This window comes from Fimicolochytrium jonesii, assembly GCF_025526975.1.
Source record: "Fimicolochytrium jonesii strain JEL569 chromosome Unknown EV422scaffold_21, whole genome shotgun sequence".
In the NCBI taxonomy this organism is placed as follows: Eukaryota; Fungi; Chytridiomycota; class Chytridiomycetes; order Spizellomycetales; family Powellomycetaceae; genus Fimicolochytrium; species Fimicolochytrium jonesii.
Window position 1 is genome coordinate 532766 of NW_026515688.1, and position 26842 is coordinate 559607.

A 26842-nucleotide genomic window follows, 5' to 3' on the forward strand; every position below is an offset into this window, starting at 1 on the left:
GGCCGTCCCCAACCAGCAATTCGCTCCGGTCATACCTCAACCATTGCCGATGGGCCAGTCGTCACCGTTCGGCGCCCCAGCTCAAATGCAACCACAGCCGCCCGCTCAACAACCACCGCTGAGCCAACAGCATCCCCCTCAGAACGTCCAACAGCAACCTCCGCAAGATTTTCAACAACTGCATCAACAACAGCAGGCGCCGTTTGTCCCACAGTTCAACCAAAACGGTCCAATGGGTGCTCAGCAGTCATCGCAGCCAATTCCCGCTATGATGAACCAGCAACAAGCTCCCTTCCCGATGCAACAACGACCGCAACTCGGTATGGACCCGAACTTTTTGCAAGCTGCGGCGGCCCTTCTCTCCGCGCTTGCCAACCCCATGGGCGCAATGCCCATGATGAACCCTATGCAAATGGCCGGTGGCATGCCGACGCAGCAGCCTATGGCAAGCGGCGCGGCGGGAGATTCGATGCAGCACAACCAGCCGCCCACATCTTCGTCGTCTTCGGCTGTCGGTACGCCTTCTGACCCTCGTTTGGGAATGGGCCAACAAAGTCAGCAGCAACAGCAACAAACGATGTCATCCCTCGGCGGCGGGATGGGCGGCCAACCCGACCTATCCGCCTTACTTCAACTACCCGGCGCAGCCTCACTCCTCGGCGGCTTCCTCGGCGGCGGCGGCATGCCTGGATCCATCCCCGGTCTTCCCCCAGGCTTCCAAATGCCCAACATGAACGCCGGCATGCCGTTCGGCGGGCTCCCGCAGCAGTCGCCAGAACAGGCGTTGATGATGATGCTGCAACAACAACAGCAGCAAGGACAGCAAGGACAGCAGCAGCTGCCGCAGCGGTTCGGACAAAATCAGAATAATCAGGCCCATCAGCAACGGAATTTCCCGGGGTCGCCCGGCGGACGAGGGGGACGGGGAGGACGAGGAGGTAGAGGTGGGAATGGCGGCGGGTTTGGCGGGAATAGGGGCAGAGGCGGACGGGGAGGTGCTGGTGGAGATCGGGGGGGTTCGGGGAGGTAGGAGAGAACGCGTTGGCGAAGGTCGTGTTTGACCATCCCAGATTATGGTCATCTGATGCGATGTCTTTTGTGAGCGATTTCGGCATGCCGAGTCGGAATGTGCAATACGTAATGAAATTATGCAAGGTTTTTGAGATTACGATTTTAGAAAGTCTATTTCAGATACATGACGAAACCAATAAATGTCCACGAAAAGGAAAGTCTAGAAACAAAGGGGGGAACAGAAAATTACACAGATGGGGGAATAGAGGGCCAATCGGCTACGCCAAAAGGCCTCCGGCTACGCCGTCGCCATCAAATGAGCACGCTGAATGTCCAGAGTAAGCGTCCCAGGCACCAAAATCTCATTAGTCCTCTACTTTTTGATGACATCGAAGTCGGCAGGGGGCAAGATGATGCCGTAGATGACGGCTAGAGCTTCCATGATACCCGCGATGAATTGCAGCAGGAACGTCAGTGGGATCCTGGCCAACATGATCAAGGGATTTACCCTCTTGTCCATGTCCTGTACGAGGATACCGATGAGGTACAAGTACACGAAGACACAGAAAGAGAAATCCTTGATGAGACCGAACCACCGAGGGGTCAGAAGACCCTTGTAGACGATACCGAGAGGAATGGAAGCGATGGTGGTGGCGAGACAGACGATACCGAGGGTCCAGAAGGTAGCCCAAAGCTTGGGAAGGAAGGCAGGAAGACGGCGAATACCGACATACCAACGACGACGTTGCTTGAGGAAACCGATCAAGTCCAGAGGGGACTGTTCACGAATGATTCCCGGCACTTTACCGCACTTGTAGCCCATTTCCCAGGCGTGGACGGCAAACTGGAAATCTTCCGTGAGGGATCCCAAATCCCAGGTAATGGAGTTTTCGACTTGACCGTTGCTGAGCAGGAAGGAACCGTGGGCACCGAAGACGGGACGACGGAAGTAGGTGTATTGAAGATGGAAACGAGACAGGTCATCTCCGACACGGATGGCATCGGCGACGGTGAAGATCCAGTTCGACCAGTAGCGGTATTGGTTGTACATGATGACACCTTGTCCCCAAGTGCATTCGCGTTCGTACCAGATGAACTCCAGCACACGCTTGACGGATTCGTCATCGATGACGGACTCTTCGTCCAAATGCAGGACCCAATCGTGCTCAGTGTACCTCATTGTTTGACGGTACCACTCGAGAGCGCGAGCCTTGTACTTGGAGTTGGCGGTCCTGAAGTTCTTGGGGCAGGTGTAGCAGTTGATGTTCTCGAAGAAGTACGGCTCATCGGTCAAAACGTGGACACGCACACAGGGGTGCAAACGCTCAAGGTGCTTGTGAGCGTTCCATGATCGGTAAACAGCTTCACGATTGTCTCCCTTCGTCACCGTAAGAATGTACAAGTTGTCCACTCGGCGCTTGGGCATGTCGCTGTCGTAGATGAACTTCGGGGTTCGGAAAGGCAGGGCGAGACCGAAGAAGCAGATGAGAGTGTAGGGGATGGGAAGCAACCAACCTAGAGCGCAAAAGATACAGAGAAAGGTCAGAGCTGATACGTAGACCCCGACTTTCCCATGCCGTACATACCAAGCTTCCAATAGCAAGTGAAGTTCCACAGCTCAGCATCAGTGTACGTGTAATCCCAAATGTGGAAAGTGAAGGCGTATGTAGCTCCAAGGATGATGACAACGTGCATGATCCATGCTTCGGCAAGGAAGGCCATAACAAACTTGGTGTTTCCCTTGTTGGTACGTTCGCCGTTCTCATCCAGAAGAGCGTACGACATGCCAGGGACGTTGGGGTTGGCTGAGCTGCCATCGCGCAAAGACTTGCCATCGGCGTCCTGCTGACGGCCACCACGGAAAGCGGGTCCGGCCCTATACGATTCAAGCAAAATAGGAGGTAAGAAACTGGACATTTCAGGCCGTGGGAAAAAAAGCGGTTTCTCAAGGAATTACCTGGCCTCTGGAGTGTCTTCGACAACAGTTCCGTCACTCTCACTGGCCGAGTCGTCCCACTGGTTCTGGTACGGGGCCTGAGGAGGCGGTATCCTGGGGTTCACCTGCTGAGGGTGTGCGTAAGACGAGCTCGATGGGCCCTGGTACGGAATGCTGGCGCTCTGGACCGGGCTGTGGTATGGCAGGTTCTGCTGGTTGACCGTCTGCTGCTGGGGAGCACGAAAGGACTTTGCTTGTGGTGGTGCCGGAGCGTACTCACTGACAGGCCTGGCGCCGGACGACGACGGTCCAGGCTGCGGGAGGGGCTTCGGGTAGCCGGGATGCTGCGGCGGGGGGACACCCCATTGCTGGGAGGATGAGCTGCTCATCGTTGCTCAACGGCAGATCTCTTTCTGGTGTGGAAGAGAGATGGGTCGTCGCCAAGCGATGCGAGAGAAGCCTTTTGTTCTGCTTGAGGAATCAGATGTGGGAAAAGGGGTGGGAAAAGGCACAGGTTGACGTACGGCCGCTGTTTTTGTTCTCTTTCCTTTCGTCGCCTGCGCCGCTTCGCAGCCTCTTGCAGCCTCTGACTCCCGCTTTGCTTGGCCTCGGCTTGGTATCACAAGCAGTCTGCCCCTTTCCTGATGGAATCGGGCAGGGAGGGAGCAAAATCTGCAGCGCCTTCTCCGCGACCGTGGTCCGAGGTGGGGGGCACTATCTGCTAAGTTCAGCACTTACGCGGTGGTTATGTTTGGTTGGATCATGGATGCAGAACGGGATCCCGGCTGGGGAATATTCAAATTAAATATTATGGAGGAGAATCGAGATAGCCGTTGAAACGTCACCGCCTTGTTGTTTGGCCGCACTATTTTATTCGCTTGCACATGTGATTGCACGCCACCAATGATTAATTCCCTTGTGCTGTCATCGCGTCGTGTCCACATTTGTGACGGCGTCCAAACTTCCAAAGGTGGTCAAAGGTGTCCCCGTGAGGAAGTGAGGAAAGTGCTCGACTTGCAAAGTGAGAATAACTGAGGCGTAGAGTCCCATTGGAAAGGTCCAGAACTGGTGTTAGCATCGTCAAGAATCCGGCCGGTTATATACTCTCGTACGGAAGGTCTTCTTCAATAACGTTTGTCGCTGTGTGTAAACCTTCAGTGTAAGGGCAGACGATGATGGAAACGAACAGCAGCAAACAAGCTATGCTAAAACACATCGTTTAGATGGCGCAATCTCCGCTACTTCACATACCGACCAAGCGAACGGACGAGGTCGAGCTCTCGGGAGCTTTCAAAACCTACATCGCGAACGTCTACCAAGATGATCCCGAAAAGTACGCATCGGAGATCGCCACATTGTATCGGCTTCGCCAAGACACTCGTGGCGCTGGAAAGGACATCACTGGGCGAGATATTCTGTATCGATACTATGGTCAGCTAGAGCTTCTGGATCTTCGGTTTCCTGTTGACGAGAAACACGTCAAAATCTTATTCACATGGTATGGTGTTTGTGTTTATGGACGAGAAAGTCGCCTTAACTGATCAACTATGGAACACGCACACAGGTTTGATGCATTTACGCAGAAACCTATCTCCCAATACTCTATCGCATATGAGAAGGCCTGCACCATCTTCAACATCGCAGCAACATGTTCCTCGATTGGTGCCCTTCAAAATCGATTTGAGGCTTCAGGGCTGAAGATGGCATTCAACTATTTCCAAGCTGCCGCAGGCTTATTCCTGTACATCAATGACAACTTCCTACACGCGCCATCTGTCGATCTTTCACGCGACTCTATCAAAACACTGGTTGATCTGATGCTTGGGCAGGCCCAAGAGTGTTTCATGGAAAAGGTGCTCCTTGAGAAAAAGAAAGGTGCACTAGTCGCCAAATTGGCGGCCCAGGCATCGCACGTGTATCAGAGTGTCGCGGACGGGATTATGAGTGAAAGCATCCGAGGTCAATTCGATCGTGCATGGGTCGAGTTGGTGAAGGTCAGTCTTTGAGCATACATTATCGCTGATTTGTGTCCTATCTGGAACTCATCGTCGATCTTCAGGTCAAAGTAAAGTACTTTCAATCCCTGGCGCTCTATCACAAGTCGATACAAGCGGAATCCGATACCAAATACGGAGACTCCGTGGCTTACTTGACGTCGGCCGAGGCGGTTGCAAAGGAAGCCATGAAGATGGCCACAGCCTTCTCAGGGTCGTTCCCTTCCTTCACGACATCCACCATCACCAACACATCCTCAGGCGGAGGTTCGTCCGGACACACGACTGCCGCTGCGGCCGCACTTCTGGAAGCCACCAAGACGAACCTGAATGTGATCAGTGAAAAGAAAGCGGTGGCTATCAAAGACAACGATATGATCTATCATGAATCCGTTCCCAAAGTTGAGACTCTGCCTCCCGTCGAAAAGCTCAACGCTGTCAAACCTACTAGCTTTGCCGACATCTGCGCCAACGGTCAAGCTGATATTCCCAAAATCATTGGTCCGGATATCTTTCAAAAGTTGGTGCCGCTGTCGGTCCACGAGTCTGCATCTATGTACTCCGAAGAGAAGGCAAAAGTTCTGCGTAGTGAACAGGAAAGGGTGGAATCTGCCAATGAAGAGCTTCAGGCCACACTAGAGTCGTTGAACCTTGTCCCAATCTTGGAGAAACTCAAACGACTGGCCAAATCGCCCGGCGCGCAACCCGAATCCTTGGCGGTTCCCGACGAAGTCTTGTTCTGGAACAAGACAATACAGGGAACAGAGCTTGGGAATTCCAGTACGGATGAGCTGCTTATGACGATTGATGGAGCAAAGCGACGGGTCCGGGAGATGCTGGATGAGTCGGGCCTTCTACTTGACAAGGAGCAACATGAATGCGAAGCCATGCGGGTATGTCCTTTATGCTGAACCCTAGCGTTATGCATCTTGCGCTCATGAAAAAGCTGGCCTGCAGGTGAAGTACGGTGATCTTTGGACTCAAGAACCCTCGGCGCACCGTACTGGAAAGATGCGGGACGATCTCCGACACCATCGCGAGTCATTAGAGAAGGCGGCTGGGACGGATACACTGCTCTTGTCCGGATTAGACCAGTCAAAGCAGATCGTCGACGTCCTTCGGAGACCCAGTGACGACGTGCAGACGTGCTTTGTGGATCAGTTGATCTCGATGGGCCCTTCGAAAGCGGGCCAGAAAGTGGGAAATCTGATCGATGGTGCCGATAGCGATGGTGCCGGACTGGGCGTTCTCGATGAGCAAGTTCTGATTCAGAAGGTGGATGGACTTCTTTCGAGACTGCGAGGCTTGAAGAGGGATCGCGAGGGTATCGTGGTTGAGCTGAAGACAAAGGTAATGCAGAAGTGATGGCTTGTTGTATATACCTGAACAAACGTAACTGATGTCCGCTTCACAACAACCAGCTCCACGAAGATGACATTTCGTCCTTGTTGCTGCTCAACAAAAACAAGGAGAGCCAGGTGTTCCAAACCGAGCTTTCAAAGTTCAAACCGTTGCAGGGAAGACTAAGTGCAAACCTGCAAACGCACTCGCAGTTCTTGAGAGATCTGGCAACAGACTTCTCCAAGCTCGAACAATCATCCCAGTCGATAAAGAATCTGGATTTGATCGACAAACACAGGAGCTCGTTGGTCAAGGAATGGGGTCGGGCCTACGAGCAATGGAAAGAGGCCCACGATGGGTTGAAGAGAGGTGTCGAATTTTACACGAGCCTGTCAAACCTTGTGGAAACATTGCGATCGTCGGTGCTGGATTTCGTGCGTCGCAGAGACGAGGAGCGGGTGCAACTGGCGAAACGAGTGGAGGAGCTTGACGCTGAGCGACGACAGCGCACCTTGCGGGAGCAATTGCAAAAGCTCAACGTTGGCCTGCCTCCCACGCCTACAGCCGGTCCAGGGCCTATGTCGCCTGGGCCGATGTCTCCGCCTCCTCAGCAACAATTTCCGCCGCCATTGCCAGCAGGTGCTTCTTACCATTCGCCGGTATCGGCGCCCCCTTCTCAGCAAGCACCACAACCTGTCGTACCCCCAAACTGGCAACAAGGACCCCAGAGTCCTCCATCCGGGCCTGGAAGTTACCCGCCCAATGCTCACCAGCAGTTTCCTTCCAGTCCTCCAAGTGTTGCCGGACGTGGTGATGTTCAACCGTTTGCACCGCCGCCACCGTCCCCACATCCAAGTAGTACGTCGCCCACCGGCTACTTCTCAGGACATCAGCGATCTGCGCCGCCAAATGTGCAGTACACGAACCCAGTTTCCCAGCCCGGATATCAAGGACCGACTCCGTACCAGACCAACGCACCGCAGCCAGGACCCTCGTCTGCTCCTCCGGGACAAGTATCATATCAAACGGCGCCACCGCAGGCATTGCATGGACAAGTCTCTCAGGCCCAGGGATACTACCAGGCCGCCTCCCCCAGTGGACCGACGGCGGGTGGATATCATCAGCCGCACCAGGCAGGGCCTGGATATCCGCCTCAAAGTCAGCCGGGACCCGCACCAGGCCCACAGTCGTACCAACCTCCGCAAGCTGCTTCGCAGTACCAGCCAGCTCAGCAGTATTCGAGGCCGCCTCCCTCTTACGGCGCCCCTGCGCCTGCTCCTGTCTCTAACCCTCCGCCTGGACCTTCGTACCGGCCGACAAGTCATCCTGGATACGCACCAGTGTCCGCAGCGCCGTCCATTCCTCCGAAGGTGTATCAGGAGCCTCCACGGCCTAGTACGGTGCCACAAGGCGGTGCGCAAGGGTATAGCGCTCCTCCGATTCCACCCAAACCTGGCTACGCTCAACCAGGATATGGTGGGGCTGCGCAGTATTCTCAGCCGCCGCAACATCCGGGATATGTGTCGCAAGCTGGCGGTGCGCCATATGGTCAACCTCCGGCGGCAGGGCATCCTGGTGGGTACGCGCATGCCGCGCCCCCGAGTCAGTATCAGCAACCAGGCTATGGCAACCCACCTCCGCAGCCACAACCTGGGCAGAGTTACTACCATAGTCAACCTTATCAGCAGCCTCCTGCTGGACAAATTCAACAACCGCCTGCTCAACCCAATCCCTATCAAGGCCAGCAAACTCAACAATATCAGCCGAGGCCTCAACAGGCTCCTGGACCCCTACAACACGCTTCCCAACCCCAACATGCTCCCCAGCCGCAACATCCCGGCGGTGCTCCTCCACCGCGACAGCAGTATGCCCAGGCCTATGAACAGCCCTACGGTTCGCAGCCGCAGTACGCACAGCCCCCCCAGCAGGGTCCTTCAGGCCAAGTACCGTACGGAGGAGCACCTTCAGCGCAGTACGGAGCTTCTGACCAGCAGCAACAACAATACCAACAACCGCAGTACCAACAACAACAGCAGTATCCGCAGCAGCCATACCAACAACCTCTACAGCCTCAGCAGGCGCCGCAGCCGCCGGCGGGGCAATGGCCGCAGCAAAGAGCGAACTCGTTGCTGGATTGAGGTGATCGATCTGGGCGGAACTTTTGCGTAATTTGTTTTTCCGCCACAGCGTTTTGCGTGTTAGGTAGTGTCGCGCGAAAAAAAGGGCTGCGGTGTCCCAGCTTTTGCTACCCTTCATTTTTTTTTGATTTGTATAGTAGCGCTATATTGCTGCAACAGAATCTTTCCCGAGAGCTTTCTCTACCAATATTTGATCGTATGGTTCGTATGCGAGATATAAGTAATCGAAAATAACGATATCAAATCCTTCTGCTCCCGTCTACTCAAGTCCGAACCTATGGTCCGCTTTCTCACCACCATTACACGGCAAGTGGTGATGAGAAATCTATATCTCTATGTGGGTATACGCCAAAAGGGGCTGCTCAACTCTCCCGCGAATGGGATAGGTCCGCCCCGTCGAGTCATTTTGCAAGGGTGACAGCTTCCGATCGCGCTCCTAGTTGTCGTTCGCCTCGTCCTCCTCCAATAATACGACATCCCAATCGAACTCCTCATCCGTATCTTCATCGTCTTTCCCGGCCAGTCGTTGTGCTCGAGCTGCCTGCCTATGCTGCCCATCGCTCAACCACTTCTCCTTCTGCCCCTCTGGCAAGTACCCTAACCGTCCATTCACATGTCGCAGTATCCTAGTAGCCCCGTTATCCGGATAGTACATAAATGTACCAAACTCCTTCCACGCAGCCAGCTTCCCCTGAACATCTTTCGGCGCTTTAATGGTGTTCAGCATGTGTTGCCCATAGGTGTCTTCGATGAAGTCGCCCCTCCGAAAGAACTTCTGGCCAAAGATGTTCTCTTTGTAATGTGCTGACTCACACAGATGCGGTTTGTCATAGAAGAAAAACAAGGGTGTCACGGGTATGGAGTATGCGCACGGTATTGAGCAGGGCAGATCGTTATGGCGTTTGCGATGTGTATAGTCCAGGGAGCGCACCGATGGGAACGTGATGTACTTGACATCCGATGAATTGTCAATCATCAGCTGAACCAGCTCTGCAACCGGGACATCGTGGATGAAAGCCCAGTCGTGCTGCAACACCAGTGTATACGGCGTTTGGACGTATTGCAAAGCCGCCCGCACCGCCAGCGCAAATCCCAGATTTTCCTTCGCGCGGATAGTGCGGAGGGGCATGTGGGACGTTGTTGTGGATTTGAGCGTGTACATCACGGCTGGAATCCCTAGTCTGGGACCCGCTAGGACTTTTACGTCTTCTGCGCTCCACAGGTATTCCTCTCCCGTCTTCCTAGCGACCCATTGTCGCAAAACGTCCAGAGCCGCAACGTAAAACTCCTCGTACGCTTCTGCTCGGGGAAAGGCACACACGTTAGCTCTTGTGTATGAACAAGCGTTGAAGCTCCCGACAAACGCAAACGTACTTGACAGAGTATCGCTAACCCACCCTTGCTTCAGCCTTTGATTGCTGCTGGTCTTATAACCGTCGAAGAAAACTGTCAAACTGCATTTCTCAAGGCCCGACGAGTGCCGCAATGATGCTAAAACCGTTTCTATGAGGGTCGTTTGAGGATGGAATGGCGAGGGCGAGGTCGTGAGGAGGAGTGTCACCTGGTCCGGTAGTGACAAGGTACTGGCCGCATCGCTGGGCATGGTGAATGGAGGATTTCAATTTCAAAAAAAAAAACGAGGAAGCGCGCGGATTTCGTGTCCGGTTCGGGATTTCCCCGTTTGCTTTGCAAAAGCCGAGCCAACGACCCCGCATCAATGTCTCGGCTTGACGCTCCCATCACTGTCTCACGGACGTTCTTATTACTGTCCTCGGTGGACATCAAGAAGTGAATACCTCCGCACAACTGGGATCTGGAGGTGCTGCTCGTCCCAATTCCATGACAAGTCTTTTATATACGGACATACGGGGATGTTTGGATTTGGACAAGGGACACTGAACTCGAGAGATCATGCCTTGAAGTTTGAGCGGACGGACTACTCCGATCTTGTGGGACAATTGTGACAGAACCAAACAGTTTAGATGAGATGTCCTCCCTATGGTTTTTCTCAACCGCAATGATCACATAGTGACCAGGATTGGAAGGGCGAGCCCAACCTCCATCACGGAAGAGATATAGAATATAGGGGAGCGCCATATGGGACTGCTTCGGAGCTTGCCCAAAACGCTGGCACACACACACGCCGGAGCGCGGCATGCCGTTGCCAAAGCGAAGTCCTCTACATGTCCCGACATTGATTTTCGATGCACTGACAGCGAACTATACACCACGGAAGAGCGATCAGAATGCGAAGGAAGAAGCCGAAGCTCCTTCTCGCCTCCCAGTGTGCTTCTGAGCCAGCTAGAAGTAAATTCACATCGGTTCGAACAGAATAGCCTGACACCCTAGACGCTGCTACTTTGTGAAGGAACCCTGCTGTGGAAGAGGGACATGCCGGGCAAACGATATTCGTGCGAGTTACCGAAAAGGAGTTGGCTGGGCGATGAGATCTCCGTTGGGGTCCCTGTGCGAAGGTTGGTGGTGTTGTTGAAGAAACTGAGTACGTTTCAGCGAGACAGCGTCCTTTTATACGTGCTGTGGGGCAGCTCGATAAGTCCGACGCGACCGGGTCACGTGAGTGGCTTGTCAGGCATGGTGGCACACAATCAGCTCATCTTGAGGTGGTCGCCATGGCAACGCATCTCAAATGACAGTCGGGGGCGATCAACACCGGCTGGGTCACGTGAGTAGGCACTCAGAGATCGCTGGCGGACGGCGTTTGAAGCGTTTTCCCCTCCCTTTTCTTTTGGCCTTAGGCACATCCGCGAGATTCTCTTCGTGGTCGCACACCTTAATTAAGGACAGGTACGTAGGTCTGACTTTTCTAGCCGTCGTTATACCCGTCAAAAGTCCGCAGAGGGCATTCAGGCGGGTCGATCGAGGAAAAGGAACGAAATTAGACCTGGGAGAGATTGGGAGAAGAGCAAACGCGAACTTCGCCTATGAATTGCACCTTAGTGGGAAGGCCGAGTGGGAAACCTGGAAGGAGGGGGACTCTGACAGGCTGATGGTTGGATTTTTTGGGGGAAAGAAAGCTGGAATTAGCACCGATTCTCGAGACACTCCATGGAGCGAGGCAGCAGCTGACGGACCAAGGAAGGGGTGGGAACGGCTGGGAGAGGCTCGCGAGGTTGGAGTTGACAGCTGAGGATACCTAGCGATTACTGGGCAATGGGGAGCTGATGACAGCTACTGGCGGAACGTTGACACACGGAGGCATATGGATTCGCATGCAGTGGGATTCTGACTTGCATTCTCCCTTTCTTGCGCGACAATAGCCAAAATGAAGCACAACAACGTATTGCCTAACCAGCACTTCCGCAAGGACTGGCAGCTCCACGTTCGCACGTGGTTCGACCAGCCTGGCAAGAAGAAGTCCCGTCGTGTGCAAAGGATCAAGAAGGCTGCTCGCGTGGCTCCCCGCCCCGTTGATGGTCTCCTTCGCCCCGCTGTCCGCGGTCAGACCGTGAAGTACAACATGAAGCTTCGTGCTGGTCGTGGTTTCACTTTGGAGGAGCTGAAGGTAAAACAGTCGCATACGGAGGAGGATTATTGCAACGGGTTATTGATGCATGACTTGTCTCGAACGTAGGCTGCTGGTGTCCGCCGCAAGGAGGCTCGCTCCATCGGCATCGCTGTGGACCACCGTCGCAAGAACCGCTCCACGGAGGGTCTTGAGGCCAACGTTCAGCGTTTGAAGGAGTACAGCGCTCGTTTGATCGTCTTCCCCAAGAAGGCTAACAAGCCCAAGAAGGGTGACGCTGATGTAAGTTTTGGAGCGATGTTTGCCGCGCTTGCTGCTCAGACACCTGCTTGAGCGCTGACACTCACATATCACCACAGGCCGCCGCCGTCTCTGGCGCTACTCAACTCCGCGGAGCCATTCTTCCTATTGTTCAACCCGCCGCCACCGAGACCGAGCGCAAGATCGGTGAGGCCCCTAAGGTCCACGCGTACGCTGCCCTCCGCAAGGCTCGCTCCGACAAGAAGCTCAAGGGTGTCAGGGAAGCCCGCATCAAGGCGAAGGAAGAGGAGGAGAAGGCCAAGAAGTAAAGAAACTATATCTCTAGGTCTTGTAAATACAATATATGGGCTCAACGGACTGATATCTCAATCGGGGGCTGGAGGATTGATTGGCGGCAGTACGACCCTGTAGGCAGACGGCGGGGGCGTCCTTGGTGAGGGATCCAGAGTGACGGCGGTCGGTGTCTCGAAGACGGGGAGTGTGTGTCGAGTTTGTCAAGTGTCAAATTTCAATGTGCTTGCTGATGACGGAGCGTGTACTGTAACAGAACGGCGGACGCCCAATTTCTGACCTTTCGACGAATTACAGAGCACACCCCATCTTCCCCCCATCTGCCAGGTTTGACCCTTGCGCGAAAGCAGCCCTTCCCAGGAAGTCGGAAGTTGTGTGCCATAACAAGCCCTGTAAGTAAGCTTGATAGCCCTGCCTGTAGATCATCCTGGCATTGTCACTACTCGGAAGGTTCTAAAGTATATTCCATGTTCGCCGACAGCCTAGACACGATCACTGTCCGTCGAAAATGGTAGCCGTCGCCGCTTCGTCTCCTGGCCTCCAGGACCAGTCGAAGCTACTAGAGGAAGCTATCGCCATTGTCAAAGTTCAAGCGTTTCATATGAAACGGACGTTGGTAAGGATGAGTCTTTGCTGAACGCCATTCCGCTTTGGTACTCCTACTGACACCTGATGGTAGGACGCACACAAGCTCATGGATGCTCTGAAGCACTGCTCAACTATGCTGGCCGAGCTGAGAACGTCTTCGCTGACTCCGAAGAACTACTACGAGCTCTGTGAGTTTGCGCTTCTGGTTTGCCGGATACTATAGCATACCAACCGTCGGGCACACCTTTCTCCAGATATGGCGATCTTTGACGAGCTGAGACATCTCAACACCTACCTTTACGATGCGCACATGAGCCATCGCCATCACCTATCCGACCTTTATGAGTTGGTTCAATATGCGGGCAACATCGTGCCAAGACTATACTTGATGATCACGGTTGGATCAGTGTACATGAGAGTCTCGAAGGAACTCATCCCGCAAGGATCTTTCGCAAATGGCGAAAACAATAATTTGTCAACCGAAAATGGAGAAGGGGAGGATGGCCATAAAGCGGTGGATCAGGAAGATGTACCGCCCATCAAGGAGCTCATGAAGGACATGTTGGAGATGTCTCGTGGGGTTCAACACCCGACACGCGGCCTGTTCCTGAGATACTACCTCAGTGGAATGACTCGAGACTTCTTGCCAGACGGCTTGGTGGATGGACCGCATGGAACAATCCACGATTCCATTCAATTCATCCTGCAAAACTTCATTGAGATGAACAAGCTCTGGGTCCGTCTACAGCACCAGGGCCACAGCAGGGAGAGGGAAAAGCGGGAGCAAGAACGGAAGGAGTTGCGACTCCTGGTTGGATCCAGTCTGGTCCGTCTGAGTCAGCTGGAGGCCCTGGATCTGGAGACTTACAAGACCCTCGTCTTGCCCAGTATCCTTGAAGAAATCGTGAGCTGCAAAGATGTCATTGCTCAGGAGTACCTCATGGAGGTCATCATTCAAGTGTTTCAAGACGACTTTCATTTGCGAACCTTGGACGCTTTCCTGTCGGCGACGGCACAACTCCAACGGAGCGTTAACGTCAAGCAAATCGTTATCAGCCTTATTGACCGGTTTGCTAGCTACGCTGCCCGAGCCCGCGACGAGTCTGCCGAAGAGAAGCCCGATAATACGGAAGAGAAGACGGGCACCCCAAGCGGCATCCCAGAAGATGTTCAACTCTTCGATGTCTTCTGGCGGCAGATCACCGATTTGATCAAGGCGCGGCCCGAGTTTACGATCCAGGATGTGGTGGCGCTCCTCGTGTCGCTATGCAATCTTTCGCTGAATTGCTATCCAGAACAGTTGGACTACGTGGACAAGGTCTTGGGATACACGAAAGAGAAGGTGGTGGAGGCCCAAACCGCGAAATCGTGAGTAATTCTCGATCATCAAGGATGGCTGTCATGGGATGCCAGAACTTACCTGTTTATTGCAGACCAGAGCTTCGCAACAGCAAAACTGTGTCATCGCTCCTACAGTTGCTTCTCGGACCGATTCAGGCGTATCACTCGAATGTGTTGACCATCCTTCAGTTCCCGTCGAGCGTCACGCAGCACGACGGAGCGGGATCGTCTTTAGCGTTAGCAGGGAATTACGCAGATTTGCTGTTCCTCCAGCCTTACTCCACGAGGCGTCAGGTTGCTCACGCATTTGCTTCCACCGCACTACGAGCATTCAACACCTCCGGTTTTATAATCGATTCGGAAGAAGGTGTCAATGCGGTGTTTGGGGAGGTCTGCAGTGTCATGGTGCGGGAGCAGAACGATGGTGGGCTATTTGGACCCAAAAGCATGCAAGTTGACGAAGAGCGAGGGCCCAAGTATGCTGGGCGGCAGACCGATGAGGAGCTCCCTCTGGATTGGGAAGACGTCCTCGAGGAGCAGAACATGATAGCTAAGCTGGTGCATCTGGTCAAGACGAGAACGGGAAATGCCGAGAAGGAATTTGCGGTAAGATTTTCGGTCTCTCACACGTTGATTGGGTTTGCCGCAGTCACTGACAAAATCTCGATTACAGCTGCTCTCAACCGCGCGCAAGCACTTCGGAGAAGGCGGCGACATCCGTATCCGTTTTACCCTACCTCCGCTGATAATAGCGTTGATTCGTTTGGGTCGCAAATACAGGACAGGAAACGAAGAGGTAGGAATCTGACCTTTCTGAGGGCTCTTTTTTGGCTGAGTAGAATGCTAACAGGACGTGTCGGGGCAGGAGGACGAGGCAGCAAGCGAAAAGCTTTCTTTTCTTTTCAAGTTCATTCACCAAACTATCTCATCCATGTCGAAAGCCCGGGAGCACTTTGGTGATGACTACGATGCAGACTCCCTATTCAAGGACGACAACCCAGGGCCATCGAACTCATCGAAGATTGGTTCTGGTCTCATGGCGCCTCCAGAAATGTCCTTGCGTCTGAACCTCATGGCGGCCACTGCCGCGGACGAAGCTGGGTTTGAGGAGCTCAGCTATGAATTTTTCGTGCAAGCGTTCACAGTCTATGAGGAATCGATCTCGGAATCCAAGGCACAACTCCTAGCCATCACGCTGATCATAGGGTCGCTTTACTCAACCAGCGTGTTCGGGTATGAGAACTACGAGACTCTTATCACAAAAGCCGCCGTTCACTGCTCCCGATTGCTCAAGCGGGTCGATCAATGCCGCGCTCTCATGTTGGTCAGTCACTTGTTCTGGGGAGATGACACAAAGCCCAGGGATGATACGAAGCCAGTGTATCGCGACGGACGCAGGGTGATGGAGTGCCTGCAAAAAGCCCTGAAGATTGCCGACACGGTAATGGAGAAGAACCTCAACGTCGAGTTGTTTGTCGAAGTCCTGGAACGTTATGTGTGGTACTTCGAGAAGCGCAACAATGCGGTAAGTACCTTCTACTGGTCATGACCGCACTTTTGCGTTACAATGTAGCTTATCAAATTGTGTCTCAGGTTACCGTCAAGTACCTCAACTCCATCATCGACCTGATACAAACCAACCTGTCGAGCATCGATGCCGCGCGATCCGACGTCCCGTCCCTGAGTCGGGCTACCTCATATGCCCCCGGACCTCTCTCCCCAGCGGGAAGCACAGGGTCTCTCTTCGACGACGACGCCACTCGGAATAAGCTCTCCGAGTCAGTCCTTAAACACTACCAGAACGTCATGGAGTATCTGAAAGCAAAGAAGGACGAAGACATTGATGCTGGAGGTGGCGGTGGCCAGCAGCACGTCGCTGGCGTTCCCGAAGGCATGGGTAGCGCGTTCGCTGATACGGAGGTTCGGGGTCAAGGAAGTTGGAGAGACGTGACCATTGCGACCACGAGGTGATCGAGGCCCGGCTCTAGAAACCTATACTGGCCAATTTGTACATTCATTTTTTGTCGTATCATCGCGTATGTACCATTGTTCACCTTAAAATCGAAGGTGCTTCAATACGCCATAATTCTGCTGCTACTTCTCGTCACTCCTTCACCATGATACATCATTTCTCTATCGAACTATCCTAAACCCGTTCCCAAATATGACTGAGTACTCAGGCGATCAGCTCTTTGATCGCGTCCTCGGTGTCCTCCCAAACATTCTTCCAGAAATTGTCCTCGTAACAGTTGGCGAAGGCCTCGGGATCGCTATTGATCTTCGTAGGCGGGGCGAGCCAATAATTTAAGGCAACATGCAGTGGCACCTCCCCCTTCTTGTTCGTCTGCTCACTCCTCGACGCCACCTCATGGAACCATCCAACCGGTAAATAGAGGGCTTCACCGGCCTCGAGAGTGAACGTAATCTTTGCGGCACCTTCCAAAAGGGGAAACTCGCTCAATTTGTCTCCGTCAGCCGCTCCTGCATGAAGAGCCGCATTTGGAATTCTCGAAAAAGATGCGGGAGGGGTATCCACATCTGCGGGGGTGGGCGAAGACGACTGTGTTGTCCTTGATTTTTTGGTCGCGGAACTGGAGAGCGATGAGGAAGCCGACCGCTTATTGCCGGGTTGTGTAACTGTTTGCTCTTCCTCGGCGTCTTCGCTCTCGGCCCCGCTCTCCTCGCTATTTTCATCTTCTAATAATAAATCACCATCATCGTCGCTATCTGTGTCACCCGACTCGCCGCCTCCGACTGCCAGGAGCTCCTTCATAGCTTCTTCCAGTCTCAGCTCAGCTTCGGCCAGACCCTGTCCATCGTTCTCTTCAGCAATCACGACATCCTGCTCAGCTTTCTGCACTTTCCATGCGGCGACGTCCATAGAGTCGGCGCCGTCGTCTCGTACGCGATTTGTGTAATGGATGTACCCATTCTTTCCGACCCTCTCAATGATTCCGTATGTGTAGAGCTTTTCGGTATCCTTCGGCGAGAACACTGTGAATTTTTTGGTACCTTTCAAGAGAAGGTAAAGGTTGTCCTGGAAATCGTGATGGAGGGTGGACGATGTGAAATTCTTCGCCGAGCCAACCCACAAATTCATCGTCTGCGGAATCAGAGGTCCAAGAATCGGTTGCCTCAGAGGTATATCTTTCAGGAGGGCCGGGAGTGGATTGGGCGCAAAATCACTGATGTCAGGATCCTGATTGTCAGAGTTCAAGTCACTATCGCCATCACCGTCGAGGTCAGCGGCGTCGTCGTCCTCCTCATTATATTGCGTTGTTAGATAGAGGCCCTCTTCTCCAGCCTCTATCTTTTCCAAAAACCCTCCAAAAGTCATTTCGATTCGCTTCGCTCCAGATCCGAAACCACCCGTCTTCAAGTCACGCTTCTCCACCTTGACTTTAGCAGCTCCAGCTGTAGCTTTCAGATACGAAAGTGTCCACTTGGCCTGAAGAGATGAAGATGGACCGGGGCTGAGGACGACCGGGCTGCGAGTGGTGATGTAGCGTTCAAAGAACTGGCGGGGGGTTATAGTCCTCGGGTCGATCCGGTCAGGAGTCCACCCTGCGGACGGATGGAAGCCCGCATATTCGTTCATGGCTGTGACTGTATACGCAGATGCTACTAGCAGCTTCTACCGGAGATTGGTGTATTTTACGTCAACCTCAAGCTTAGCTGTCTGGGGAATTCTTTCTCTTACCCGTGCCCCGTAAAAAGCGACAGCGCGCCCTGGCGCGCCGACACCCTGTCAATGCACAAGCCAGCGCTCCGGCGTTCGTGTTCAACCCAATTTTGCGTAAACTGAGCTTCTACCAGCTTGAGTCAGATTTCTATAGTGAGCGATCGCTCATCGTACGCATTTAAACTACATCTGCTGAATGTTCAAGGAGGACAAAAATCGTAACGAGATCAGTCCATATGCTACAGTTTGTCTGTGGCTCTTGCCCAGAACGACCCCACAATTGCTCTCGAATCGCCCTCAATATCTTCAGCGGATCGCATAGCGGCATTGCCTTGAATAAACGTGGAAAGCTCCATCGATACGCTTTCGAGGAGAACGAACTCCACCGTGCCATCTTGCGTCACGAGCCGGAGAGACGTGAGGGGATCTCCTGCTCGTGCAGCGTCATCGTTGTTTGGACGGTGTCCGGGACCATGTCCATTGGCACTTGCTCCGATTTGTGATTCATCACCTGTAATCACACTAAAATTGGTGGTGTCATGGCGCACGACGGCGTTCGCCGTCCGGTAAACATGCATCTTTGCTATGTCCCGTTCACTCTCTGCCGTTGACTCAACGCAAAGATATCCGCTCACAGCAGTGACGTTCGCGATCTTCCACCGGGCGGCCCAGTTCCAATTGAACGCATGCGAGCTATTTCCCGAAATCTGCAACGTAGGCACGTTCGAGATGAAGAGCGATTGAATTCGGCGGACAGTGGTTGGAATCTGCTTTGAAGGCGAGATACCGATTTTCGACACATTGATTGAATTGGGATTGCGCCCACTTGCATTGCCCGCTTCTTGTTGCAAGCGGCGCGCCTTGTCAGGCGGATTGATTAGCACCACAAACTTTGGCATATATATGCATATCTGGGTCACCGTGGTACCCCCGAGGACGGCAATGCTTCGGAAAAGATAGGCATACTTGGCAAATGCCTAGTAAAGATATCCGAAAACATATCAGTCGTTGGTGGGAGCCCTATGCACATCACATCAACGCCAAAATGAACCTTACGGTAGTGTAAACCAACGGCAAGAACAACGCGCAAGCAGCAACGATATTATAAACCGATATGCCAATCCATTTTGTTTCATTGTATGTCGATACCACCCCTCGAGTCTTGTAGCTCAGAATCGTGGTCAAAGTAAGCAGGAGGCCATTGAACACAAGCGAAATTATCGTCATCCCGTGCTGGACAGACTCCATGGGTGATACGCAGGCTTGCACCGTTTCGAAATCGTTGACAGTCAAAATGGTGGGGACTGGAGTGCTGGCGGTGACCCAGACGACGGAGAGAAGAATTTCTACCAGCACGATGCTGACGATGGCAGCCCATTAGAAAGTTGCGCGAATACGAGATATGCCTGAGTAACGAACACTTACAAAGCCACAAATCCAAACAACTGAGAGCTTGGTATTGCTCTCTCCATCATTTTCGGGTTGTTGAAAACCTTTCAGTGAATGAGATTAGAACAATTCAATGTTGACGCAGGTATTGATAGTCATTCACCTTGTACACACGGAATGTCTTCGCACTAAGATTCGCAAAGACGAGACCGAACCCGACATTCAACACGAGCGGTTGAGCTATGCAGATGGCCCTCGTCAGATTCCCAACGTACAGCAGAGGCGAGACGTCCAACAAGATTAATCCGAGGACGATCAGCATCAACGACTGCCCGCCAGCTCGTTTGATTACGATCTTGTCACGAAAAACGAATACCAGAGTCATTGACACAGCGTTACTAAGGAGAACGGTCCCTGAAACGATGCTGACGATCAACCCTTGCCCTTCCGCCCAAGTCGGGTTCAGTAGCTTTGAGGCAGGAAAATCGATGGGGATGACCGGTGAACCCGAGAAGAGCAGCGCGGACGCGTTCAGCGAGACCTGATCGTTCACAAACGTCATTGCATTCGGATATTGATAGCCTTTGGCATAAACTTCTCCGTTGAGCTGTGGGAAGAGTACTACTGAACGTTCGAATGTGTTAACGAATCGCTCTACTGTCACGGTTAGAGATTGAAGATGAGCCTTAACCATCTCACTCACTCCTCTTCCTTGCGTAGTCCCCGTTATCAAAGAATACGTAAGGACCCTGGAGTCCTTGTCGATTTGTTGTGAAGATGGAAATGTTTGCAAGATCGCGCATAGTCGGGAGTGTGTAGTTTGGGTTCGCGAGTACTGCCGTTGTAAGAGAATGGTCGCGAAGGTACTGAGGAAAAATGGCAATTAGCTTTTGACCTAGATCCTTAGCAAAAGGGAGAACGCACATCGTGATAACCATAGAAAATGGCCATGGCGCAGTCAAATATGCGACTGATGATAAAAGAGCGGTAATCATGGTAAGAGCTCAGCCATAACCGCTATGGCGGAATACCATCCACTTACTCTTCCGCGATATACTCATTGCCGATGTCACGAGATGGATCCTCGGTAAGCGCCACTCTCTGATAGTAATCTCGGAATAAATTATATTCCGGCGAGGTGTAGTTCGGATCGGGTACGCCAATAACGTACGTCCCAACGCTGTTCGCCGCTTCAACGCCTAGAACTTTTGCAATGCTCTGATCATACGTGTGATAATCGCCCGGGAAATCTATCACCCCTGTGTGGCCCGCAAGATTTTCGAAGCAGTCAGCAAAGCGGGAAGGCCCCGAAAGGCGTGAGTGTGCGAAGAGTGTATAGTACCATTTGCTGTGATCCATGCATAATCAGGGCCGGTGAGCCCAAGTTCTCGCGCACGCAGCCAGAGTGGCGTCAATTCATCCTCATACGCTAGTGAAGCAATGTGCAGAGGTACAGGAGATCAGGTCGTTTGCTCAGAAGTACAGGTGCCGCAAAACGGTGGAAACCTACCGGTAACAACAATGATTCGGCACTTAGATTTGAGGATCGACTGGACGCAACTCTCCAAATCAGAGCCAGCCCCATTGCCGTTCCATCCTTGGTTCACAACGAGGTCGATGCCGTGCTTCTGTGCGGATGTGATGACCCCTGGACCCCAAGAGCCTCCAAATTGTTGCTGACTATATATGTAGGCCACTTTTTTCCATCCCATTTCATTACAGAAATCTATGAGACGGGATCCGAGCACTCGGGTGGAAACTTGCATTCGAAATACGTTCCTACAAAAGGAATGGGGTAGCGAGCATGTCCAGCAGGTTTTCTAATGAGAATCTGCATGTGTTCCTCTCTCGAAAGCACCCTTGCACTTACGGGTAGTCAAAGCGATTCTCAAACGCGGACGTTCCCACGTCAGCCAGGCAATTCGGCAGGTTCCGGCCAGAAGTCACTAATGCTGAAGACGGTGCGAGGGTGGAGGTCTCGGGCCCAATCATTGCAAATATCCCTCTTTGAACCAAATTGGTTGCCCCAATTACGGCTTGAGCTTTCGTGTCTCCACTATCTTCAGCAACAATGGACACGGTGGTGTTTGGCAGGATGTCCGTGCGGTCATTGACAAAACTAAGAGCGTAGATCCTAGTCAGCAAACCATTTCATCCGCTCTAAGAGCACGACATCTTACGCGACGGCAGCTTTGAGAGTGCGCAAGGCGACCGCGCCATTTCCTGCGAGATCATTCCAGAGGAAGCCCAACTTCAATTGCGTTGCATCTGCCACAGTAGGGGATGCAAGACCGAGGAACAGAGCGAATGCGCTCATCATCAACGACGGGAGCCAGGACATGATTGGGCCCCGCTACGGAATTCCTTTCCGATTACAATGTGTCCAACAACCCGAGTGTTGCCCCGACTACGAGAGACTTCACGCAGATTGGCAGGCGTCTATCCCTTACGAGAGACGCAGATTGGTAGCCTCCGCAAAGTGTCCTTTTGTTGCCGGGTTTCTGGTTCTGCGGTTTTGACTCTTCCAGTCAGTAGGTATTCGTGACCCCGTCTTCCATAAGGATGTCTGGGTATCCGTAGTACACTCTAAGTGTACACTATACACTATACAATATACACTATACACTATACACTATAAGAAGCACACTATAAATGGGTATGGACTTGAAGCAGGGTCCCGAGGCCACGTACTGTACAGTACCTAGGGCGGAGTTCGGCCATGACGCGCTGTCGAATTTTGAATTCGCCTCCCCATTGACAGTATGTCCCTTGCCTTCGGTCCATCTACTACGCACGGAAAAACAATACAGTAGAATGGACACAATAGCTGGCAGAGTGCTCCACGTCCTCAATGTGTTTGTTGGGTATGAACTTGTCGGTTGTTTCCGTTCAGTCAGGGACACGTACATCAAATTTGATTCATAACTATTCACAATCCTCAACCGCAATAATCCCACCGACAAATGCCTTGGCGGGCCTTCGCCTATCTTCCAAAACGTTTAGCAGCTGATCTGCGACTTCATCGAGATCAAAACGCTCTGCGGAGTTGTCAGGCTCCTTTTGATCTTGTTTCTCTGTGGAGTGATGGCGTTGGTCGACACAAATGTGAAACGCCGTCTCCTGTCTATGTACTCACCTAGCACGTCAAGGATAGATGACTCTAAATTCATTACCACGTCCTCACTCATTATTCTTGCTGGCGCAGACGAGCTGGGATGGGAGTCGAGTGAGCCACCGCCCTGACGGAGATGGTACATCAAATTGACTCTTACCACAAGTTATATAAAGTTTTCAAAGCAGAGATTGCCAGAGGATAGTCGAATCCGTTTAACGAATGAAATATCACCTCTACCAGTCTGTATTAAGCAAAGCCACGCGAGGTGAGAAAGACGATTTAGATCCCCAGGAAAGACACTTCTTCTGAAGTTGAACTCACTTGTTCAAGCCACCGTTCTCAACAACGATCACAGAGTGTTCGTCCGTTGACGTTGCTCCAGATCCCAGATTCATCAGACACCCACATACTTGGAGAACAACCTCTCGATCTGTGTGGTCCAGCAGAATCGTCAAGGTTTCCGTGCCCCTCTTCCGAGCCATTATGGATCGTACGTCGGGATATCGCGACAAGTTGGCGAGAACGCGCGCTGCTTCTACGACCATCTCCGGATTTGGCTGAAGCAAAAACTTGATCATTTCTGTGGGGATAACGTTGCACAAACGTTGAATCCACAGTAAAGGTTTCGGGGTAAACGATCCCTGTGAGTCGAGCTGTACCTTCCGCCACATTGATCCTCATCCTCAATATACAGTTCTCGGGAGTATGATAGTATGTGAAATTGGCGACCGCACCAACAATATTCAGGACGAGTTCTGAATGCTGTGCTACAGGTTTACAATCTGTTAATCACCACGAAGTTCTTGTGGGTTAGCGTTTGGCGGGAAGAATCCTCACGAAGGACAATGTCATACGTAAAAGATGCACCAGGTCTTCTATTTCAATCATCGCAACAATTGCCTTCCCGGCTTTCTCGTCGATGGCAAGGTTGGCCAATAACCGGATTAGCTATACGCAAAAACGTCAGGCTGTTAGATGCAGCCTGATTCGGGTGGAAATCTAACTGGCGACTCTACCTTGACCAAAACTTCCTCATTTTCCGGTAGCCCGACGTCTTGCGGATCATCCTCATCCGCTTCGTCTGTTTCGGTTCCCAATTCGACCGAAGCATACACTCCAAATAGCGCGACCAAGTCCGCGATTCCGGCGCGCAGATGCGCGTGGTTCTCCGAGAGTTTGTTCGTCAAGTTGCCCAAAATGAAACATACTCGTGTCAGGAGAGCCTGTGGTTTGCGCTGAGTTAAATGAGTATGACTCGATGTGAGTCTCGTCACAAGCCCATTTTCAGGCTCAACGCCACCGTACCTTTTCGGCTTGGTACTTGATGAGGATATGGAGGAAGAAGTGTGTGCTCGAGCGTCCGCCAAGATGTGGTAAGCACTCCGGATGCAGGGATAGTTTGCTGCAAATCAGCAGAAGTTTGAACATTCCTGCGAAACCTTTGCGAGAAGGGGGCATGACGGCCACGTACATTTACCTCAGGATTCGGCATATGTTCAAGATCACATCTTCGGAGTCGCTCAGACCAGACTCGTTATCCAAAGCTCGAATCAAGATGTTTATCAGACGCACATCCCTGGTATGGTCCAGAAAAATCTTGCATTGCTCGTGGGAAGTTAACAGGTTGCGCAGCGTTGCGGTCGTCTAAACGTTTTGGAGTCCGCTAAGCTTTCCGATCACTCCAACGGATGCTTGGGCATATAGAAAGAGCTGTGTTTTACCTGCGTTGTGAGCTGGATAATCACATTATAGACTTCATCGGGTAGTCCTCGGGGATCGGCTTCCTGTAAATCACTAAGTTGAAAGGCGGCGCTCGAATGGATGCCAATGTAGGAATAGTCACCAGTACCATAATTCCCCATATAAGCCCACAGAGTTCGCGCGCCCCACCAAATTCGGATATCCTTTTAGCAATGTCGTCGCTAGCAGAGACATTTCTCAAAGTCCCGACGACTAACAGCATGAGATTGCATTTCACAGGCGTCAATGAAGAATTTGCTTGATCGCTTGGATAAGCCGTCGTAGCAAGAAATTCAGGGAGGGTGTCTGCGGTATGGGAATCTCAGTCTGAGCAAACTCGAAACGGGCGCACGACGGATGGGACATCCAGGCTCTTACCCAAGACAGGGAATGACTTGAAAATGGGATCGTTGTGCTCATTTTGACTCAATTTATAGAGCAGCTTGCAGGCGTACTTCAAAATCCGTTCGTTGCGTGTGAGCTGAATGCAAGGGTCAGGCTTTGTGCATGTACATACATCCTATGGACAATCTGGTATACCTTCAGCACAATGGAGCACCCCGCGACGGCGTTTTCAGGTTTTCCGGTCGAGTTCATCCATTCGATGATGGCCTGCAGCGTATGCTCCCTCCGCTTGCGGACGTTCTTTCGATCTGCTCCCTGGGAAAACCACCCGTCCGCACTCAGCGCCGCCCATAATGCGTCATAATATGTACGAAAGTCCGCCTCCGTTGCTTGCAACATATTCCGCAACAAATCCCTAAGGCTGCTCCATTCAGTGTCATTGCCCAAGTCCGGGCCTTCCTGGCAGTCCATATGCGCGGAAGCCAAATAGTGTTCTGGAGAATTTTGCGAAGGTGTTGGTACAGACACCTGAATCACTTTGTTGAATCAGATGACAGCTTCGTGGAAGTAGATTCGCGCCCTATCAGGAATTGTCACCTTTCTATGCTCTTCTACTCCGTCGTCAAGGTATTCATCTGGCTGGCAGTCGGCGCCATTGAGGTCCTCGTCCGGACACGTTATCGCTGGGATGTCCGTCCCTCCCTCTGATCCAGAACTGCAGATTGGCTGCAGCTTTCGTGGCCATACAGGAGGACCAATGTGTGTCCTTGCAATCAGTACAGATCTTCTAGGAGACCTTCTGCACAAACAACAATCATATGAGTTTTGATGACACAAAATCGTCATTTGCCTAATCCAATCCAGTTCTACTCTCACACCTCGTCCGTGGAACCTCGTCTCGAACCAAATCGCTTCGCCTCCTCGGATCTGCCATCGGCGTAAACGGCCTAGTCGGGTTTTGGAGTGAGGCGCGTGCCTCTTCAATCACATCGGATGCAGTCTTCCTCCGTCGCCATACGCGACGGGTTATGGAAAAGTAGCCGTTCTTAGAATGACCGTCCTCGTCATCGTTTGGCCTACTCAGACTATCCGGTGGACGACACGAGTGCTGGTTGAGCAGCGCCATTCTCACCGCGCAAAGTGAGTCCTTGCCGCTTTACAAGCCCACCCTCCTGTGACAGCCGAAGGAATTGTCATGCGTCGGCGGGCTCAATGTTCTGGTACCCTACGGTTTCTTGATCGAGTTTGCTGGGACAAACAGCTTGACCCCCAAAAAAACCTGTCGGCCCAGGAAAGGAACAGGTGGTCAGAATCTGTGAAGGATTTACTATGACGATTTCGTATGATCGCCTGACTGTGCCGATAATGGTGCTGCAGGCTGGGAGTTGGCTGGGCGTGGGACGTGGGACTGTGGCCGTCTCGACCTAGAACGGGAACGGGAACGGGACTTGGATCGTGATCGCGCCCGTTGGCCATTACGTTTTCGAGAGCTGCTGCCTCGGCGGTGTCTTCGACTTCTGACACGTGACCGAGACCGAACTCGCGACCTAGATAACCAGGGTGCATTGCATCTTTCATATTTATATTGGTCCAACAATTTGGTACAGGTCACACAATGTTCCACAAGATCATTTCGAGACTGCAGAAGTACGGCCCCTGATAACTGACTACGTAACAAGCGCAGTTCAGACAGAAATAACGGACTTGCTACCTACGTCAGAATTCTGCAGGTCGAGTCCGCTGTGTTTCCACCAATCCAGGACTGCGTCGCTCGCCGCCGAGTGGATTGCAGTGTTAGAGTAGCGTAGCTGGAGCCCGCTGTTTTGCCATGCGGACTTGTCTCTGCCATGGCACGTTTCCAACATGCCAGACAACGTGAGATACCTTAGGATCCTTAGGATCCTTAAGCAGTTCCTTAAGGACATACTGCCGGGTACCTGCGGACCGTTAGGTACCTTAGGATCCTTAGAATCCTTAGGATGCCGCCGTCCTAAGGTGAGATTGAGCCCACAGCTTTTCCACCAATCCAGGACCGCGACGCGGCCATAGCGGCTCGCCAAGTAGATTGCAGTATTGTCATAGCGCAGATCGAGCCCGCTGTTTTTCCACCAATCAAAGACCGCCACGTTACAATGCAAGCTTGCCCAGTCGATTGCGAGGTTGAATAGCGCAGTTCGGGTCCGATG

The 26842-nt window shown here is 52.5% G+C and overlaps 7 protein-coding genes across 7 annotated transcripts; 3 read left to right on the forward strand and 4 right to left on the reverse strand.

Moving 5' to 3' along the window:
• Positions 1-1134: 1134 nt before the first annotated feature.
• On the reverse strand, positions 1135-3468 carry EV422DRAFT_537786 (glycosyl transferase family group 2-domain-containing protein). Its single transcript, XM_053070938.1, has 3 exons — positions 2969-3468; positions 2598-2887; positions 1135-2526 (listed from the first exon to the last, which is right to left on the reverse strand). The coding sequence occupies exons 1-3, from the start codon at positions 3334-3336 to the stop codon at positions 1385-1387; spliced, it is 1800 nt and encodes a 599-aa protein (XP_052923602.1). The 5' UTR covers positions 3337-3468; the 3' UTR covers positions 1135-1384.
• Positions 3469-3868: 400 nt separating this feature from the next.
• On the forward strand, positions 3869-8608 carry EV422DRAFT_537787 (BRO1-like domain-containing protein). Its single transcript, XM_053070939.1, has 6 exons — positions 3869-4106; positions 4171-4445; positions 4512-4941; positions 5007-5834; positions 5899-6291; positions 6363-8608. The coding sequence occupies exons 2-6, from the start codon at positions 4171-4173 to the stop codon at positions 8418-8420; spliced, it is 3984 nt and encodes a 1327-aa protein (XP_052923603.1). The 5' UTR covers positions 3869-4106; the 3' UTR covers positions 8421-8608.
• On the reverse strand, positions 8609-10043 carry EV422DRAFT_559619 (uncharacterized protein). The gene is made up of 2 exons (XM_053071939.1): positions 9795-10043; positions 8609-9719 (listed from the first exon to the last, which is right to left on the reverse strand). The coding sequence occupies exons 1-2, from the start codon at positions 10021-10023 to the stop codon at positions 8857-8859; spliced, it is 1092 nt and encodes a 363-aa protein (XP_052923604.1). The 5' UTR covers positions 10024-10043; the 3' UTR covers positions 8609-8856.
• Positions 10044-11703: 1660 nt separating this feature from the next.
• On the forward strand, positions 11704-12473 carry EV422DRAFT_498941 (ribosomal protein L13e; the record flags this gene model as incomplete). The annotated part of the gene is made up of 3 exons (XM_053068053.1): positions 11704-11943; positions 12013-12186; positions 12264-12473. The coding sequence occupies 3 exons, from the start codon at positions 11704-11706 to the stop codon at positions 12471-12473; spliced, it is 624 nt and encodes a 207-aa protein (XP_052923605.1).
• A 491-nt stretch (positions 12474-12964) lies between these two features.
• Positions 12965-16356, forward strand: EV422DRAFT_569693 (vacuolar protein sorting-associated protein 35; the record flags this gene model as incomplete). The annotated part of the gene is made up of 7 exons (XM_053072793.1): positions 12965-13072; positions 13136-13232; positions 13299-14412; positions 14478-14991; positions 15059-15181; positions 15251-15910; positions 15979-16356. 7 exons carry the CDS (start codon positions 12965-12967, stop codon positions 16354-16356), a joined length of 2994 nt encoding a protein of 997 aa, XP_052923606.1.
• A 205-nt stretch (positions 16357-16561) lies between these two features.
• EV422DRAFT_580034 (cupin-like domain-containing protein) lies at positions 16562-22003 on the reverse strand (the record flags this gene model as incomplete). The annotated part of the gene is made up of 13 exons (XM_053073332.1): positions 21637-22003; positions 21327-21575; positions 20967-21235; positions 20799-20885; positions 20499-20715; positions 20381-20426; positions 20160-20322; positions 19620-20080; positions 19493-19560; positions 19124-19427; positions 18346-19044; positions 18086-18130; positions 16562-18019 (listed from the first exon to the last, which is right to left on the reverse strand). The coding sequence occupies exons 1-13, from the start codon at positions 21795-21797 to the stop codon at positions 16562-16564; spliced, it is 4227 nt and encodes a 1408-aa protein (XP_052923607.1). The 5' UTR covers positions 21798-22003.
• EV422DRAFT_621820 (armadillo-type protein) lies at positions 21994-26094 on the reverse strand. The gene is made up of 15 exons (XM_053074152.1): positions 25535-26094; positions 25254-25455; positions 24852-25184; positions 24690-24792; positions 24421-24617; positions 24293-24355; positions 24049-24215; positions 23877-23973; positions 23588-23806; positions 23426-23519; positions 23231-23353; positions 22893-23151; positions 22729-22812; positions 22593-22666; positions 21994-22530 (listed from the first exon to the last, which is right to left on the reverse strand). Exons 1-15 carry the CDS (start codon positions 25780-25782, stop codon positions 22382-22384), a joined length of 2412 nt encoding a protein of 803 aa, XP_052923608.1. The 5' UTR covers positions 25783-26094; the 3' UTR covers positions 21994-22381.
• Positions 26095-26842: the final 748 nt, after the last annotated feature.